Raw genomic sequence first — 19,419 nt, 5'->3', positions numbered from 1 at the left:
GTCACCTAAATGTCATTTTAGGCCAAAATTGGTCCAAAAATTAGAACTATTTTATTTTCAACAAAATTTGGCACAGTAAACAAATAAAGTATGCTGAACATGATGGTGACATCAAAATTTTGGTTTTTTGCCAACTTAAATGTCAGTTTAGGCCAAAATTGGTCCAAAAATTAAAACTACTTCATTTTCAACAAAAATTGGCAAAGTTAACAAAACAAGTATGCTGAACATAATGGTGACATCAAAATTTTGATTTTTGTCACCTAAATGCCATTTTAGGCCAAAATTTATCCAAAAATTAAAACTGCTTTATTTTCGACAAAAACTGACATAGTTAATAAAAAAAGTATGCTGAAAATGATGGTCACATCAAAATTTTAATTTTTTGTCAACTAATGCCGTTTAAGACCATAAACGTTTCAATCGCAAGACTTTCAATCATGAATGATAGGCTGTATTTTTTGTTAGCAATTTCTTTTAAAATGTGAGTTTAATGACACGTTTCGTTTTGTTTGCGTTTGTTGTAAGATATAATGTCACTGGTGTGCTTTATCTTCAGAGGTTCATGCACCAAACCCGCCTTCGAATGTTTGGCACAATAACACAACGAATTAGCAGGTTTTCATCAAATATTTTGGTAGCGCGCGGAAATTCTTAGAGTCCCCAGGGCTTCTTGTTTATTTTGAACAAATTAAAGGTCGGTTAAACCTTTATTCGTACCATTTTTTTTTAACCCCTCAACCGTTTGAACTACCCCGTCAACCGTTCGAAATACCCCGTCAACTTTTTGAATTACCCTGTTAACCGTTTGAATTACCCCATCAACCGTTTAAAGTAGTCTTTAAAGCCGTAAGCGCAAATTTGCTTCTCTTAAATTTTCAGTTGCAGGTGCAACATACACACATCTGCGAATCGTTAGCACACGCTTTGTTGTATATTTTTTAGTCTTCGGGAGAACCATTTCATCATTATATTTGTGTATAAATAAAATTTCTTGATTGTTGAAAAGCAATGTTCGTTTTTTTGTTTGACGTCAGCCGAAAATTTTTGATTTTATATTCTGTACAATGTCGCGTGCGTGAAAACGAGGCAAATAGTGGTAAAGAATTCGCGTTCACTATAAACATGAAGGAAATTCGTTTTAGTGGAGACCTGCCTTTAGAAAGAAAGTTACTGCAACTTACTCTCCTCATGAAAACTCAGACAAAAACAGTAATATTATCAGTTTGACCTTCGGCGTGTTATTGTGGTGGATGATTTACCAGCTTGCTATGAGATTTTTGTTTGGATGATTTAATATAGGGCAACGTGAAAAGCCATAAAATATGTAATATATTCGGTCGTTTTTGTTCTTGTATTGTTAGAATTTTTTAGTTGGTAAACTTTGTTGTGTTTTTAGAAAGAAACAAAAGTCCTATAGCTCGTTAGCTATATTTTCGTCGTTGTCAAGTAGTTTTAACATCATTACCTTTTGTGTAAAATAAATATCGCACATAAAATTTCACATTTTTCGTTCTTAAATCTTTTTTTTTGTTTAGTAAAGCATATTGTACTTGAGAATATTTATCGTTTTGTCAGAGTTGTTTTGAAATACGTTCTCTAACGTAAGATGGTGGTTTCGCAGCAACAACTACACTTGTTTTTTATGTCAAAGCAAGCATAAAAAAAGGAAATTTCGAGACGCATCTTGGCAGAGTTAATGGTACAGCACAGTGTGTACTTTCCTTGCAGGACAAAGTTCATAATCACATAATTAATAAAGAGACTAGTTGGTGGCCCTTGGGTAAGTCCACGGGTTCGCCCGTCCTTTATTTACATCATTTTGTGTATCTCGCTACTGCGGTTACCATTTTGCGTGACAGATGTATAGGGGTATCATAATATGGACCAGTCGTTAGCCCGTGGAAAAATCCACGGGTTCGCTCGTTCTTTAAATTTACCAGTCGCACCAAAGTGAATAAAAATATCATAAATATTTACTGTATTTCATTTGTATCGCTACTGCGGTTTTACCATTTTGCGTGAGAGACAGACGTATACAAGTATTATAATATAAACCAGTGGTTAGTCCGTGGATAAATCCACTGGTTACCCCGTCTTTTATATATCGCATTTTGTGTTTCCATAGCACGTATTTCTAACTCAGCGGGGGGTCGGCGCAGAGACAGACATAATACGGCTATTATTAAAGAGACTAGTCGTTGCCCGTGGAAAAATCCACGTCCTTTATATTTACCCATCGCAACAAAGTGGATAAAGTTATATCGCATTTGGTATTGGTGAGCATTTTAAAAATTTCGTGTTTCCGTTACGGGACGATCTTCTCGCAGAAACAGACAAAATACGGCTATTATTAAAGAGACTAGTCGTTAGCCCGTGGAAAAATCCACGAGTTCGTCCGTTGCAGCTAAGCTACCATTTTGCGTGACAGACAGACGGACGGACAGACGTATACGGGCATTAAAATATAGAATAGTCGTTGCCCGTGGAAAAATCCACGGGTTCGCCCGTCCTTTATATTTACCCGTCACAACAAAGTGGATAAAAATATATCGCATTTGATATTCGTGTTTCCGTAACATCATTTTCTAACTCAGCGGGGGGTCCGCGCAGAGACAGACAGACGGAATACGGCTATTATTGTAGAGACTAGTCGTTAGCCCGTGGAAAAATCCACGGGATCGCCCGTCGCGTTCGCTCGTCCTTTAAATTTACCCGTCGCAACAAAGTGAATAAAAATCTAACAAATTTGATAATCGTGCGCATTTTAAAAATTTCGTGTTTCCGTTACGGGACGCCGCTTTTGCAGACACACAGACTATTATTAAAGAGATAAACTAAACATATTGCTTTGTTTTAGTTAATCCTTCTGTGTTTTTTTTGTTATGGATATCTTACCTTTTCTTTTTCACACTAGCTACTACTGTATGAAATCGGCTGTGTGTAAATTTGTGGACATGCATCCTTAAACAAGCAATAGTGTGGCTTTATTTTATTTCAGTCCTTGTAATTTATTTCCTATATATCTAGGTATATTAACATAAAACTCTTATTTTTTAAGATTCTTACTTTCGGTTTCTTGCTATCTTTCCTAACTTCTACTCGCCATCGCAAAATATGTATTCATCTTTTTCAAAACAAAATGTCATTGCGGTTTCAAATCTCATTTCGGGTCCATGTATAAAAAACTACCTAGGAAGTGCATCGTTTTCATGCCGACTCACGATTTTTGGCCTAAATCGCGAAAGTTAGGTAGGCGAAAAAATTGATTTCTGTAAAATGCGAAAGTTTTTTCTCGCGAAATATTTGTTTTTTAATTCACTTGCATTTGTACATGCGGTTACCTATGGTAACTGGAACCTCCAAGGGATCAGGGATAGTAGTTCGACTTAGCGAATGTTCGAGTTTTAAACGAAGCTCCCGTTAAGTTGAGTTAAGTTAAGAAGCCCTGCCCTGCTCAAAGATTTCCGCCATTAGCAATGATCTGAAAAAGTACTGAACTTTAACGAGGACTAAATAATATGGGGGAACAAAATCATTGAATAGTCTTTTCTTTTTAAGAACAATTTTAAAAGAAAAATAATAAACCTGAAAATTTATCGATTTTCTCCTTTTTTTTAAAAAACAACTTGAAAAATACCTTTTCTGGTGGCAGTGACCTTATAAAAATCGAAAAATGTTTTTTACATACTTAGTTACGAAAGGTTATTCTCAGACTATATATTAATTTAATATAATATAAAATATTCAGCCTCAACAATTTCTCTTTAAATTAAAATTCATGAAAAATTAATTAGTTCTGCCGAATATAGCTTTAAGGGGGATTTTCACGAAGCGAATTGAACGGCAAATTCGACGGCGAATTGTGTCTGAGCATGCGCAGTTTTGTTTGTTTTGATTTTGCATCGAAATATTCGCTTCGCTGAAAAGTAGAAACAGTTCCTACTTTTTAGCGGCTTAAAGGTGTCGCTGTTAGTTTTTGACCTATCAGAACGCGGTTAGCTAATGTAAACAATGAATTTGGCGCCTAATTTATTTTGTCGTGAAAATTAAAAAGCGAATTCGCCATCGAATGGCCAATTCTCTTCGTGAAAATCCCCCTTTAGTCTACGTGCTTGCGAAATTGTACAGAAAGAAATGACGTAATTATTAAAGAGAAACGTTAGTAACAACAAAGATGGTACATTATGTAGAAATTTAAGACGATCTTCATTATGCTACACTTTACGAGCTTTAACTTTCGATAGCATATAAACTTTAAAATAAAATATTGTTCATTGGGTAATAAAACAATTTGTTGCACTGCAAGTCTGATTTACACGGAAAATTTTAATTTTTCATTTGAAAATATATTGCGTACTAAAATTATACATTTTAATGATATACTTTCTTTACATTAAAGAGCTAGATAAAATGTTGATCTTTATTAATTATTATTTTAGACGTCGCAAGGAATTTCCGACCAACTGCCGTGTAAATCAGCCTTTGTTGGGGTAGTCTGGATACGCCATTCATCAGTGCATCCAAGCTCCTCAGGCCATTTTGAAGATTTTGCCCTGACCGGCGAAACGGAGTTTCATACCGCGCAGGTCTGGGCACTAGCGAAGCGCTTGTAGAGGCAACGGGAAAGTAAGGTGCAATCTTGGCGATAAAAAAGGCCTGCAAGTCCCTTGTAAATTGAATTTTCCTTGACAGACAACATTCTCTATCTATATCACATCAAGAGCTAATAAAAACTAAAAATAATCAAAATCTGACATTTATCTAGTCTTTTCTCGAGTAGAAAGTTTGAGTTATCCGAACAAATATCCGAAGAGGGGACCAAAGATGAGTCTAGGTTAACGAAATGATCGAATTATTCGAGGTTGCAATTACCGGGCGCTATCTGTATCTACTTAAAAAAGTGTGAAATAATGCAGTTAGTTTCTTCGTTATATTTCTTGCGAAAAATCTAAAATCGGCCAATTCGCGAAAATATTAATTATTTTTCTGGGAAACTTTGTGTCGCTAAAGTTTCTACACCTGTTTTATTTATGCTCAAAAAGGTCGGTCAAGCGGCAGCCCTGACAGGTCTAGGAACTCAACAACGTGTTTTTCGATTGGGTTCCCATGCTCTCCGTTGGAGGACTGGAAGTCCTGGAGGACTGGAAGTATGTAGGGAGCATGGGTGTTGTGTGCGTAAAGGGATGACTTAAGAAACAAGGGCTTCATCAAACGTGTAGGCATTTTTTCTTATACCACTTTCTCTGCTCAGGTAGTGAAATTAATGCTTGATCGAATTAAAGCTAGTGGACCTGGCGGTCCATTATCACAGGTCTGTTTTTGACCTCTGATAATATTTCTCGATTTGTTTGTTGGTCATGCTTAACAGATTTGGTAAACGAACGATAACATACTTGCGGCGATTAGCAAGGTTAATAAGAAAAGAAAAAAAGTGACTGTATGGGTAATTATAATTGGTAGGTAAATTGCACCTGTACTGTAATGGTAGGATTTTGATTGGTTGAGAGAATCACTGCGCCTGGGGTAAGTGACTTAATATACAGTTTGTGAGTACACGCGCACCTAGGGGTAGAGATATAGAACACGTGCACCCAGGGTAATCTGCATGAATCTAAAACTAGGCTGATGGCCGAGGTAGTCGATAAAATGTGCACACAAGGATAAAGGGGGCCCCACTATGAAAGGGTAAACATACCCAGAGACCCTTACTCCTCGTGCTCACGGACTTTAGAGACGCGGGTCTACCGTAGATGAACCATGCGAGAGTAAAGGATGTACCAAAAACAGTGCACAAGCTAAAACACCTGTGGTTCAAGTCAGCCGTATTTGCTGAGCTGTCTAACGCCTGCCTGCTACGTATAATAAATGACGGAAACGCACGGGGATACGCGAACACGCGGCGAGTAGAAAATAGCACAAGCCACCAATACTAAAGTTTATGCAGGGTCTAATGTACACAGACAGTGGTAATTTTTTGTCAATTTTTCAACAGTATTTTTTTGAAATGATCATAAAAAACATGTATATTAATGAAGAAGATAACAAATTTAATTTAATTTTAAAATATTTTAATCTTTACTCAAAGCGAATTATTTTGCGCCACAAGTAATAATTTACACAATATTGTTACGGGTATTACAACTGGGGGATAAGACAACCTCGGGAGCAATGTCAGACTCTGACACTGCAAAGTATAGTTCGGTTCGATTTGATTCGCCAGAACATCTCACGTGGTGTCATTTATGAGCAGCATAATTTCTACACGCGGTACTCCCGCTGCCAATGTCGCACGGTAGAAGAACCATTTCAAAACACCCAAAACTTTCGGATTAAGGTGTTCGACGGTATAAAACGTTAATCACTAACCTAGGTGGATCCGCCCAAAAGGTGGTTGACGCGAATTCGGATGCTCCCAAAGGCGCTACGGGTTGTAGTTCGCCGTAATTTTGTTTGATATTTCGGATTTTATCCTGCAAAATCTTGCGAGATTTCATGGTGTACACCAAGTTCCAAGGGTGAAAACAGTAGCAATTCTGATTAAAACAATTCCGTGAATGAGAGCACTGGAGGTCGAAGCGTGCTGGAGACCTCAGAGAGGGTACAGAACCTGCAAGACGATTTTGTTTAACAAGACGACATGGGAACTGCTAGAAAACTTGGCAACATTTTTCACTGACAGGGCCAACACCTGAGTGAGAAGAGCTTGAACCGTTTATGGAAATTTTAACGCCATCAAACGTAAGTCCTAGATCAAAGTTAGACCCATTTCTGCGATCTTAACTTGAAAAAGGTCCAAAATAGTTAGAAGCTGACAAACAAGCTTTACCAAATTCTTGCACCCTTTTGGGCAAAGTGTGGAGAAACATTCAAAGCTTGATAACTGGGGTATCTTGAAAAAAAGGGCCAAAATAAAGTGGTTAGCCAGAATGACGAGATGCAGTAGCGTACAAGCAGGTTTTAACAAATTCTCGGTCACCTGAGGAAAGTGTGGAGCGACATTTAAAGCTTCACGACAGGGGTATTCGATGAAGAGTGAGACCCAGAGGAATGTGTTAGTTGTTTAAACTCCGCTGTGGTCCTGTTGGGCACGCTATTAACAAAATTTTGTACAAAAGAAGGTTGGCCGTTATGGACCACCAGAACTCAATCTAGAAGAAAAACGGTGTTGATAAAAGGACCGGAATCTCTTTAATTGCTATTAGTCCGCCAGCCGTTAATAAAAAACATTTTTGTGCTGAGCGAAATCTTGTGTTTCGTGCTGTGCTACTTGATTTCGTGTAAAAAAGAGTAAGTATCACTGTGTAACTAACAATGCGATGATGACAGTGATCTGGAAGAATCTTCTAATGATGACAACTTTATACATTCTTGCATTACATAGCTGTGAAAAACAATTTGTTGATAATGTTGATAGCTAGCTAGATCAATTTCCATGCTGGACTCATCATTTGAACACTGCTGAAAGCCTACACCCTGGAGGTAGCTAGCTATATGTCTATGTAATGTAAGTAGCTTTTAATTTTAATTGTTTTTCTTTAAGTGAAGTCCCCTGAATTTCAGCTGTACGAAAAGAATGTGTAAGTTTGGATTTGGGAAAGAGAGAGCACTCCCACTTTTCCACACGTCCAATTAACATTCAGCTAAACAGAAAATGTACACACAAAAATAAAGTATAAACTGCCACACAGTTACGTACTTACTTACTGAGTCCACTTGGAAATTCTCATTCTTTGTGTGTAGCTAAAAGTTTGCACCTTTTATATGATGCTTGGAGATTGTTGTTCTTTTAAAAGTGAGTATCTGCATTTCATCATCATCATCATCATTCTCGGCTTAACGTCCGTTTTCCATGCTAGCATGGGTTGGACGGGGTATATATAAACAAAATGTTGAAAATATTGCGTCAAACTTTTTGCAGTCCGCAGGAAATTCTAGATTGTGCAGAAAACGGTAAACGAATAAGTTTTTAAGGAAAACCAAATCTATGATATAATACATGTATACGTGTGTCTGTCACCCAAAATGGTAGCTGTAGCAGTGAGATACACGAAATGTGGTAAATAAAGGACAGGAGAATCCATGGATTTATCCAAGGGACACCGGCTAGTCTATATATTATTACAAAAGGTGTGTCCGTCGGTGCCGGGCAAAGTGAATATTATTTTTGAAGTCACCAAAAAACGTCTCATGTTAATCGTGAAATTAAATGTCAACGTAAACAAGAAGCCCTGGGTGCTATAAGAATTTCCGCTCGCTACCAAAATATTTGATGACAACCTGCTAATTGACAAGTGACATTACATCTTACAACAAACGCAAACAAAACGAAACGTGTCATAATAAACTCACACTTTGAAAGAAACTGCGAACAAAAATTATAGCCTATCATTCATGGTTGAAAGTCTTCCGATTGAAACGTTTATGGTCTTAAACGGCATTTAGTTGAGAAAAAAGAAATTTTGATGCCACCATCATGTTCAGCATACTTTTTTTATTAACTGTGCCAAATTTTGTCGAAAATAAAGTAGTTTAAATTTTTGGACCAGTTTTGGCCTAAAATGACATTTCAGGTGGCCAAAAATCAAAATTTTGATGTCACCATCATGTTCAGCATATTTTTTTGTGATCTGTGCGAAATTTTGTCGAAAATAAAGTAGTTTTAATTTTTGGACCAATTTTTGCCTAAAATGACATTTAGGTGGGCAAAAATCGAAATTTTGATGTCACCATCATGTGCAGCATACTTTTTTTGTTAACTGTGCCAAATTTTGTGAAAAATAAAGTAGTTTTAATTTTTGGACCAATTTTGGCCTAAAATGACATTTAAAGTGTCCAAAAATCGAAATTTTGATGTCACCATCATGTTCAGCATACTTTTTTGTTAACTGAGCCGAATATTGTGAAAAATAAAGTAGTTTTAATTTTTGGACCAATTTTGGCCTAAAATGACACTTAAGGTGGCCAAAAATCGAAATTTTTGATGTCACAATCATGTTCAGCATACTTTTTTTGTTAACTGTGTCAATTTTTTTGGAAAACAAAGTAGTTTTAATTTTTGGACCAATTTTGGCCTAAAATGACATTTAGGTAACAAAAAATCAGAGGAACGTGAAATCCCAGGGTCGATTTTTTCTCAAAAAATGCTCCAAAAGAAAAAACGACGGTTTTAAAGAATTTCCTACGCCTTCGCCAATGCAATCATAGCTTTGAGGTTAAATAACTTGGAAATTTGAAACTTGGAAAAGAGTGTTTCCAGATATTTACGATGAAGGCAACGGGTATACAATTTTTTTTTGTTCCTTGGAGAAGAACTTTGCTGACGTCAGCAAAATTTTAAAACCAATATATTTCATTAACCGGTTGTCAAAAGTGCATGATCCGAGACTTCTTCTTGACCAGAGTTTCACGCTATACACCGATGCAATAGGTAAACAAATTTGTGGATAAAGTTTTGTGTACATTGGCTGGTTTTTACTGATGTCAGCAAAAGTTGTAAACCCTTGTATCTCCTTAAGAGTTTGTAGAAAGCACATGATCATATTGTTTCTAATTTTTTTTCCTATATGGACGGGTCATTGTAAACCTGTATATATACTTACACAACAGCTTAACATTAAGACCAGAATTAGGACCGGCGAATTCGTAAATTTCAACAGGCTAACTAGCATCCTCGTCCCCAGGGTCTTGTGGCCCCTGAGCCGTTATTTCGGAGTGGCCAACAATGACCCTGGAACAGGCTGGTCATGTGATACAAAAATGCCCAGATATACTGAGCATTTTTGAAATTCCAGAGATAATGAGATGCAAATTTGACGCTCGTCTCAAGCTTTAACAGAGACGCATTAATACAAGCGAGATAGGAAATAGCCAAAAGATGGATGTGTTGAAACGTTTGGATTTTGTATTTAATTTGCACGAAGGTTTTCCTTCTCACTGCCTTAAGCCTAAACAAGTTCAATTGTTGTTGTTGTAGCTGTCCTTCCTACGGGTTATCGAAAGTCGTTAATTTTTCAACTTCTTCCTGACGTTATACCACAAAAAAGTACAAGGAATATCGTTATTGTGGTGTGTCCTTTATCTTCAATTATGGAAGACCAAGTGCAGTTTTTAAACAGTGTTGGTATTTCAGCAATGTCACTTCATTGCAATAATAGTTCCACAAGCTCTTATGAAAGTTTGTTTGCCGAAATGAAAACTCATGAAGAAATCAATATATCAAAAAAGGTGCAAGAAGGGGATATAAATCTACTCTTCGCTCATCCAGAGGCAATACTTTCCGAGCAAGGCAGAAATTTATTAAAGTCAACTGTGTATCAAGATAATTTTGTTGGAAATGTTATTGACGAGGCCCATTGTGTAGAATTTTGGTAAGTATAGCTATATATACTGTTTTTTTCTTCTCATATATATATTTAAGAACAAGTTAGCTACATCTTAGAAACATTTTTGACTAAGTTAAAGTAATTTACAATGTTATGACTAGCTATGTGTACTGTATTGTGGAAAACCTAAAGTAGATAAGCTACCTGCAACTCTGCAGTTCGGGTGCAAGTCCTGATTGGGTTTTTGTACAATAGCTGGTCATGTCATTAAATTACCTCGAATAGCTAGCTATACATATGGAGTCAAAAAAAACTATTCATTTTATTTTGATTTTACGTTTCGATTATTTCTTTGTCAGGTTGACAAAGAAAATAATTAATAAAAAATATATAACAAAATAAATTAATAAGATGCTGCTCTAAAAAGGACTATGTACTTTTATATAAAAAAAAAAATTAACCAATAAAATATCTAAATATACATTTCAGGGGAGAAGAATTTAGAAAAGATTTTAAAGAACTTTCCACAGTGCGCACTTATTTTCCAAAAGCATCTATGTTAGCCCTTACTGCAACTGCCTCACCTCATCATATAACAAGTTTAGTGAAGTCATTGAATATGTCAACAGCAAAAGTTATCAGAGTAAATCCCAACCGCAAAAACATATTTCTTGACAAAAAGATCCGCAAAAGTAATGCTTCTGGATTCGAAAGCTATGAGAATATATTTTTACCTATAGCAAATTCATTAAATTCAGTAAGAGAACAATTTCCAATGAAAATCATTTATATGAAATTAAAATATTGTGGTCTTGCCTTTAATCTATTTGAAAGAATTTTAAGCACATTTCAATACGTGGGATTTGACACCATCTAGTCGTTTTTTTGTCAATACCATGCACCGCAGACAAAAGCTATGAAACAAATTATCATAAAGGAAATTTCTAAGAAGAACTCACGGATCAGAGTTATCTTTGCTACCACTGCGCTCGGAATGGGTTTTAATATTCCACATGTAGAAAATGTTTACCACATTACCCCACCCAGCAATCTTGAAGCTTATGTTCAAGAAATAGGACGAGCTGGCAGAAGTGAGCAACCTGCAACAGCTATTTTGTTTTACAATAATTCCGATGTTTCGGCAAATAAAACAAATGTGGATAAAAATATGAAATTGTACTGCCAGACATCAACTTGCCTAAGGGAGCATATTCAAAAACATTTTGGTTTCAAGCACGAACTTCAAGAAAAATGTTGTTCAATCTGTGAAAAAGTGGAATTGGTAGAAAAACCAACCACTGTAAGAACTCGTTTAACAGCAAAATTAAGAAATGAATTAAATAAGGAACTATGTATGGCCCTATCCAACATTAGTGAAGAAAATTCGATATTTTTGTTTGGGACTCCCAAAGAGCTTGCCGCTGACATTTGTTACACAAGCTCACAATCAAACACAGGCGCCCCTGATTTATCCATGTTAGATGAGAACATTGCTAAAGAAGTTCAAAATATTTTGTCAAAGTATTTTTGAGAAAATACATATACACTTTGTTTCATAAAAATACCAAAAGTCTTCCTACAGAGGTCAGTAAAGTATTATATTGTTTAAAGAAGAGTATGACCAGCCTTTTATATCTATGCTTTATGAAAAGAGTGTATATATTTTTTTTCTTGATACTAGTCTTACGCAACAAACTGTCCAAAAATTTGAAATAAAAACATATATATAGAGTAAAAGTTTAGTAAAATATATAAAGTAGAAAACAACCCATCCAAAACCATCACAAATAACTTATATACTTCTAATTTTCTGGTAGTTCACTTAGATGTTTTTTAATCCATTTTTGATGTTCCATGACGTTGATATATCGAAGTGGAGATCGTCTTATATTTGGAAAACTAGAATGGTGGCGCAATGGTGCATGTTCAAAAGGCTTAATTGTCAGCAGATCAGCAATCATTTCCTTTTCGTCTTGGTTCGTCTCACGGGTTTGATGTTGTACTGACAGAGGATGGATCCCTGATGTGTTGTCATAATTTTCTGAAATTTCTCTGATACCACTTACAGCTTTACATACCTTGCTAATAGATTGAACAGTTTTATTAGGGCCCATTCTTTGAACAATGCTCTTGCTTAACTTGTTGCAAATTTCCTGAGCAAGATCTTCTTCCATATTATTTCCAGGACCACCTCTCCAATTAACAAAAAAGCCATATTTAAACTGTTCTGATAAACGTGGTGTCAACATACATTCAATTTGTGCAATGCTAACGAACATTTCAATAGAATACTTACTAAAACCTCCTAGTGATCTGAATACAGTTAACAAAAGCTTTTGATTAATAAGGTTACGTTTACCATCACCCTCTTTGGCTGTATCCTTCATTTGCAAAATTAAAATAGTAAGAAAAATCGAACATAACCCATAGTTCTTGACATAATCATCCCCTCCTGTGACATTTGGATTTTTTTGGAACAAAAAATTTTGAACAAATGTACCTAACACATCATCAAAATACCTTCTTTGCTTTTCTTTGTCATGTGTAATGTTGACTGGAAACGGTTAATTTGATGGTCTGTCTTCTAGAGAGCTCATACCCAAAAATTTCATTAATGCGACGATTATGTAGGCACGACCCGTACTTAAAAATAATTGTTCACTACCTTCATATGAATCTAATACTTTAGACGGTTTCGCATCCTTTCGGTTATACTTTTCCCTGAAATATTTAAGAGTTCCAATTTCTTTGACTGATTCAGGTGCATAAAGCAGGGAATAACTGTACTGCAATAGTGACGCTTTGCAATGCCACATCACAGATTTAAATGGAGCACAGTGTTCCAAACAGTCAGATGGTGTGTGTGCTCCACCAAGAAGGTGTTTTGCACCAGCAAACCGAACTCTTGTGAGCTGGTCTCCAGAAAAAGGTATTTTCATTTCCCTCATGGGATCGTCTTCAGTAAAAACAACATGACCAATGGTCTGACCAGGATCTGCTTGATAGTCAACATCTACTGTATTTGGTAACCGCTGTGGGTCTGGTAACTTCTCTAACTGTCCCGCTTGATAGTAGATTTCTGCAATCCAATTTTCAAACGTTCTAAGAATTTCAACACAGTCTGAATATTTTGATTCGTTTGCGTTAATAATTGGCATGGAAATAATGGTTGATTTTTGTTTCATGCATTCACTATGTGGGTGAGGTAAATGCACTGGCAGCACGTTTTTTAAAAACTTAAATTGTGAAAGAAATTCCAACATTATTCTCCCAATTAAAATTTTCGAGGTGTCAGCATAATGTTGCCATTCTTGAACATTTGGCATAAACAAATTTGGTGATGCAGTACGTACACTTTTGATTAAAGGAATATCATTAGACAGATGTTGCAATGGTATTCGATTTTCAATTAGATTACTGGCCATCATGTGGAGGTCGTTATTGTCAACATTTTTCCTTGTAGCCACAAGCACCCTCATATCCCAGTTATCTGATGTACCACGCAAAGATCCACCATTTCTGATAATATTAACAGCCTTTTTCATAAAATGACCACCTGCTAATTTTAACAAAACATCGCGCATTGAATTCGATAAGCAAAATCCAACTTGATTTAATCTTCTTTGGAACTATATAAATTGTATATGTATGTAATATCAAATAAACAACTTGGAAGTATTTAATTTACCTCTAGTCTATCTAAGCCAATATAAAAATCTTTCTTTAAAGTTTTGATAAAGCTACTTTATAACACATTTTTTAGGTTTAGGTCATACTTTTTAGGTTTAGTTTGATACTTTTTTAGAACGGTTTAGAGCTGACCCCTCCTTTAAGCCTTTAAAATGCTTTTCCAAGCCAATTAATTTAATTTTTCAATTTTCCCAATACTTTGTGAGTTAGCAGTTAAAATTACCTATATAATCTCAGCCTTTTGTTTCATAATAATTAAGTTTCTTATTAAAAATTTGTGTACATGTGGTAAAACTTATTGCTGCTGTTATGTTATGTTACAATAATTTTGATTTTTTAATTTTTTTGTGAAGTTTAATTTAATTGTATATAGACTTTTTTATTTTTGATATTTTGATTTGGATAAAAACTAAAGTATGTTGAAATAGAGTTGTATATATAATACCTGTCTACTGCAACCTCCTTCAATTGCAAGAATGGTGTTAATTCTCTGTAGTCGACTTAATTCATGCCATCTAATCTGCATTAACACTGAATAGACAAAACAAAGTTTAACTTTTAAACTATTACTCAAGGGTTGGTGTAATTTACCAGTGCTTGCTAGCAAAATTTTTAACAATAAAGAATGATTTGATTCTAACTCTTCCCATAAACTTTCGAAATCAAATGTCTGTAAGCCATTGTAGCTTGTATCATGTAAGTATGATGGTTTAGTTCTCCTACAAAGTTTTGCAGAATCACTTTCAACCTCCAGCAACATTTTACTTTCAAAGTCTACCATGGAATTTTCACAATTTTCTTTATTTCTTTGTATGTTTGTGACATCACAGAGAGCAGGTTTATTTTCAAAAAGCTTCTTTTTTGCCACAGATGTGGTTTTACTTGGTGAAGAAACTGCACAACGTTTAACTGAAACATTTTGTCTATGTAAACTTTGATTTTTTGGCACTGACATCAGTATTCATGCATTTTTTGAATAAACGATATACATTTACGACATATAGCATCAGACATTCCATCATCTTGTGACACTCTTATTCCACATGTTTGCTCAATTTTAAATGTTAGGTAAATTTTTTCTCCACTTTTTGAAAAACATTTTGTCACATGGTTTTGAGCAGTGACAATACAGCATAACCGACAAAGCACTTCATTTTTAGGTAAAGTGGCATGTTTAGTATATATCTTTGTTGGTGTATTAACAACTTTAGCCATTACAATGTGAAGATGACATTGACAAAAGTACTCCAAAACTGACTTGAAACATTTGCACTGTTATCACTACTAACTTAGCAATATGTAGCTAGCTAAACTAAAACAAAAAAACAATATAGTTACTATATTCCTTTGTACACTCAACATAAAGTAGTTTAAACATAGTAGGCTGTTTCATATACAGCCGCGAAAGACAACTATGCATAAATTATATTTTGTGTATAATTATCATAAATTATAAGCGATCATGTGACCAGCCTGTTCCAGGGCCTTTTCGCCGCTATCAGCTTTATCAACAAGGCAAAATGCCCTGGGAACGAGGTTGGCTAACTAGTATTTTATAGAAGTTTTTGATGGTATAACTTATTTGGGAGTGGGAGGTAAGCTTTAAGTGCAAGTTTCAATAAATTTCTACTTTTTAACTTGACTTTTTTATGTTGTTTATATATTTTGTCTATCTGATGCGTGTGGATGGCGAAACTAAAATTCACAATATTTACGTCACCCCACAACTCATCTTATGTCTGCCAGATTAGAGAGAATACCGTGAGGACTTGGTATTCTATCTAATCTGACAGACGTGAATTTGAACATACCTTGCCAATGAAATAAAAAAATTACAATGAATTTAAATTTGTGTGTGCAGCGATTGTTAAAAAAATAAACGAAGAAGCCCTGCGGCTTAAAGATTTCCGCCATCTGTGACATACTTGTCACGATTTTATAGCTATAATACATTATCTTTCACCAAAAATATCCAGCCTCAACAACTCCTCTTTAAATTAAAATTCATGAATAATTAATTAGTTCTGCTGAATATAGCTTTAGTCTACGTGCTTGCGAAATTGTACAGAAGGAAATGACGTAATCATTAAAGGGAAACGTTAAGAACATCAAAGATGGCGCATTATAAGACGATCTTCATTATGCTACACTGCACGAGCTTTAACTTTCGATAGCATATAAACTCTAAAATAAAGTAATGTTCATTGCATAATAAAACAATTTGTTGCACTGTCAGGATTCTTATTGGCTTAAAACTCATTTTAGCCTCGTTCTCAGAAAGAAATCTGTCAAAACGAGGATTTAAGCTTTAGCTTAGATTTAAGCGTCCAGGCTCTGGCTGTCTCTATCTATCTCCCGATTTTAATGATCCCACTTTCGCCGGCGGAAATCAAAAATAGCCGCATAAATATTTAGCCATGAAGAAATGCACGCAATGAATCTCTTTTTCTTATTTCTAGGTTCGACATGGACAACCAACACTCGACAGAGTATAAAAAGAAGAAACTCGACAGAGTATAAAAGCTAGATATTTAGACAATCAGATATTCAGACTTATCAGATATTCAGAATTATTTGGTAAACCTATTGGTTACTTATTGGTGAACTTACTGAAGTTATTAGACCTCCTGCAAAACTATGTGTTTTTTAAACAATGACAGAGGTTTCTCTAGTTTTTAAAGGTTATTTTTCTTGGTCATACGTCTGCACTGCTATTGTGAACCCCGCGTATAGAATCTGCCGCCGTATGGTTCCTTTACTTTCCGGTGATGTTGAAACTAATCCTGGGCCTTACGCTGTTTTAAAGTCGGTACAGGGATCTTTTCATCAAGGAAGGGATGTCAGGCTTGGAACTTTTATTGGCACACAATATATGTGTAATTCCCTGTATTCTTTAGTTTGGTCGGTTATTAAAAAGGTTTCTTTTTGGAACCCAGGTGATCTTGATCATATCCTCTGCGAAGGAACAAAGTTGTACACGAGCCTAGGTTAAACAAACCAGTACTTGAGTGCAAGTGACCTCCCAAATAGTTTGACTATTGAAAACGAGGTCATACAAATACAAAGTTTAGAAAATATTTCTCATATTGTTACAGATAATAGCACTACTTTACGTACATTTCATAATTCATCACATTCCGATAAAGGAAAAGGAATGTTGGGCATTATAAGCGGCGTTAGTTTTGCTATAATTTGGGGTCATCCACAAATTTATTTATTTGATCCTTATAGCCGAAATAGTTTTGGACAAAAGAACAGAATGTGGTACATCAGTCCTTTTAAAATTTGATTCATTACAACAAGTTGAAAACTACATACGCGAAGTATATGTGTCCCCTGGTCAAGGAAGGTGTCTCGAAACTCAATATTTTAAAATACTGACAACTGAACAGATAACCGACAACATTATGCTTTCCATTCGTAGAAAGAGAAAACTAGATCAGAACAAAAAGTACCGTCAATCCGATAAAGGCCGAGTAAAGCAAAAAGAGTCAACAAACACTTATAGAAAAACAAAACATGACCAAGCTAAGCTAAAAGAGTGAATAGGCAATTATCAAAAGACAGAACAGGGCCAAGCTAGACTAAAAGCGTCGATCAGCAAATATAAAGAGACGGAACAGGGCCAAGCGAGGCAAAGAGAGTCCATTACTAAATATCGTGACACTGAGCAGGGCTAACAAACGCAAAAAACTGCAAAAAACGACATGCAGCCCAAGAAGGTAAAACAACCAAACGTAAGCATGTTAACAATTTGCCCGATTCTAATGAGAAAATAAACCAATTTAAAAAATGCATTGAGAATGGACCATTTTATATTTGTGTCATATGTAATCGTTCTTTGTATAAGCGGTCAATTAAATTGTTTCGCCATGTCGATTATACTGACATTTCGGAAGAGCACTTTCGTTTCAGAGTACAAAGTTTTGATGGCAAAGAATATATATGTACAACGTGCCATTTGAAACTTACGAAAGGAAAAATTCCTTCCCAAGCTGTATCTAATAATCTTCAAATATTTGATCTCCCAGAATCAATGAGCACATTACGACGATTGGAAAAAATCGTTATATCCAAAAGAATTTTATTTAAACGAATTGCAATAATGCTCAAGGGTCAGTGTCCCAAAATAAAAGGGGCAATCTGTAATGTTACAATAAAAGCAGAATTGCTAAGCAAAAACTCAGGTACTTACTCAGAGAAATTATTAGAAAACGGTGTGTTAGAAATTATAAATACAAATAAAAGAATATGCGAATCATTCGGTGAACTTGTTGAAGAAGCAATGATAAATTTTCACACGAATGTAAATAATCTTGATTCCTTCGCTGAACAAGAAAATGACGATGTTTTTAATGACATGAGCAATATAAATTACCATTACAATGACAAAGTTCCAAATGAAACCGAAAACGTCACAGTTATTGGGAACAATATTTCATTAGTAAACCTGGAATTTCAGATGGCGAACTCCATGAAAAAATTTGAACATTAAACGCAGCTCAAAGGCAAGTTTTTGAATTCGTAAATGATTGGGTTAGAACTTACACAAAAGGCTTGGCATGTAACGCACACCACAATATTGAGCCAATTCATATCTTTCTAACAGGAAGTGCAGGTTGTGGAAAGTCACATTTGATAAAAACAATTTCTGACAAGCTAAGTAAGGAACTTTCTTATCGTGCAGGGAACTTAGAAAAAGATAAGATTCTCATTCTGGCGCCAACTGGTGTTGCTGCTATCAATGTAGAGGGAAATACAATACATTCAGCTTTAGGTATACCAGTTGATATAAGTTTTACTAAAAACATTTCTAAGTTGAGTGATAAAAAGAGATGCATGTTGCGAAATAAGTTTTCAGAGCTAAGCATTATCGTAATAGACGAAATCTCAAATTCAACAAGCTGCTGTTGCACATTCACCAATGGCTAACTGAAATATTTGGATGCTCAGATGACATTCCATTTGCAGGAATATCTGTTATAGCATGTGGGGATTTCTACCAACTGCCACCAATTCAAGCAAGACCAATTTATGCAGACTACAAAGATGTATGGCTAAATCTTTCGCATTGCTGGAAATATTTTAAGATTGCTGAACTGACAGAAGTTATGAGGCAGCGTGGTGATGCATATTATCTGCAACGAAAGTTTAACAAGTTTAAAACAAAAAGAAAACAATAAAGTCAACCCAGCGTAAATATCTTTCGTTCTGAGGACGAAATTGATTTAAAGTAGCCCTTTTAGAAGATTTCGTAAACATCATGTTAGAGAAAGTTTAAGCCTGACTGCGAAATCCTCAAGCCATCCGGCTTCTTGTTGATAAGTAAAATCTGTATATAATAAAGAGAATGGCAAACATGGTGGTCTATTTCGATAAGCAATGGGCTGAATTCTTAAAGAGG

General features: G+C 35.4%; 1 protein-coding gene and 1 long non-coding RNA gene across 2 annotated transcripts; both read left to right on the top strand.

Annotated features, from left to right (window-relative positions):
• The first annotated feature begins 394 nt into the window (after positions 1–394).
• Positions 395–6,355, top strand: LOC130657946 (uncharacterized). The gene is made up of 2 exons (XR_008985243.1): positions 395–1,783; positions 4,443–6,355. It is a non-coding gene; the product is annotated as an uncharacterized LOC130657946 (long non-coding RNA).
• Positions 6,356–9,877: 3,522 nt separating this feature from the next.
• LOC130657814 (ATP-dependent DNA helicase Q1-like) lies at positions 9,878–11,202 on the top strand. The gene is made up of 3 exons (XM_057460810.1): positions 9,878–9,923; positions 9,977–10,370; positions 10,815–11,202. Exons 1-3 carry the CDS (start codon positions 9,878–9,880, stop codon positions 11,200–11,202), a joined length of 828 nt encoding a protein of 275 aa, XP_057316793.1.
• The last annotated feature ends 8,217 nt before the right edge of the window (positions 11,203–19,419 follow it).

This window comes from Hydractinia symbiolongicarpus, chromosome 9 (genome assembly GCF_029227915.1).
Source record: "Hydractinia symbiolongicarpus strain clone_291-10 chromosome 9, HSymV2.1, whole genome shotgun sequence".
Taxonomy (NCBI): domain Eukaryota; kingdom Metazoa; phylum Cnidaria; class Hydrozoa; order Anthoathecata; family Hydractiniidae; genus Hydractinia; species Hydractinia symbiolongicarpus.
The sequence above is the reverse complement of the archived record's forward strand: the minus strand, read 5'-3'. Positions and strand labels throughout refer to the sequence as shown.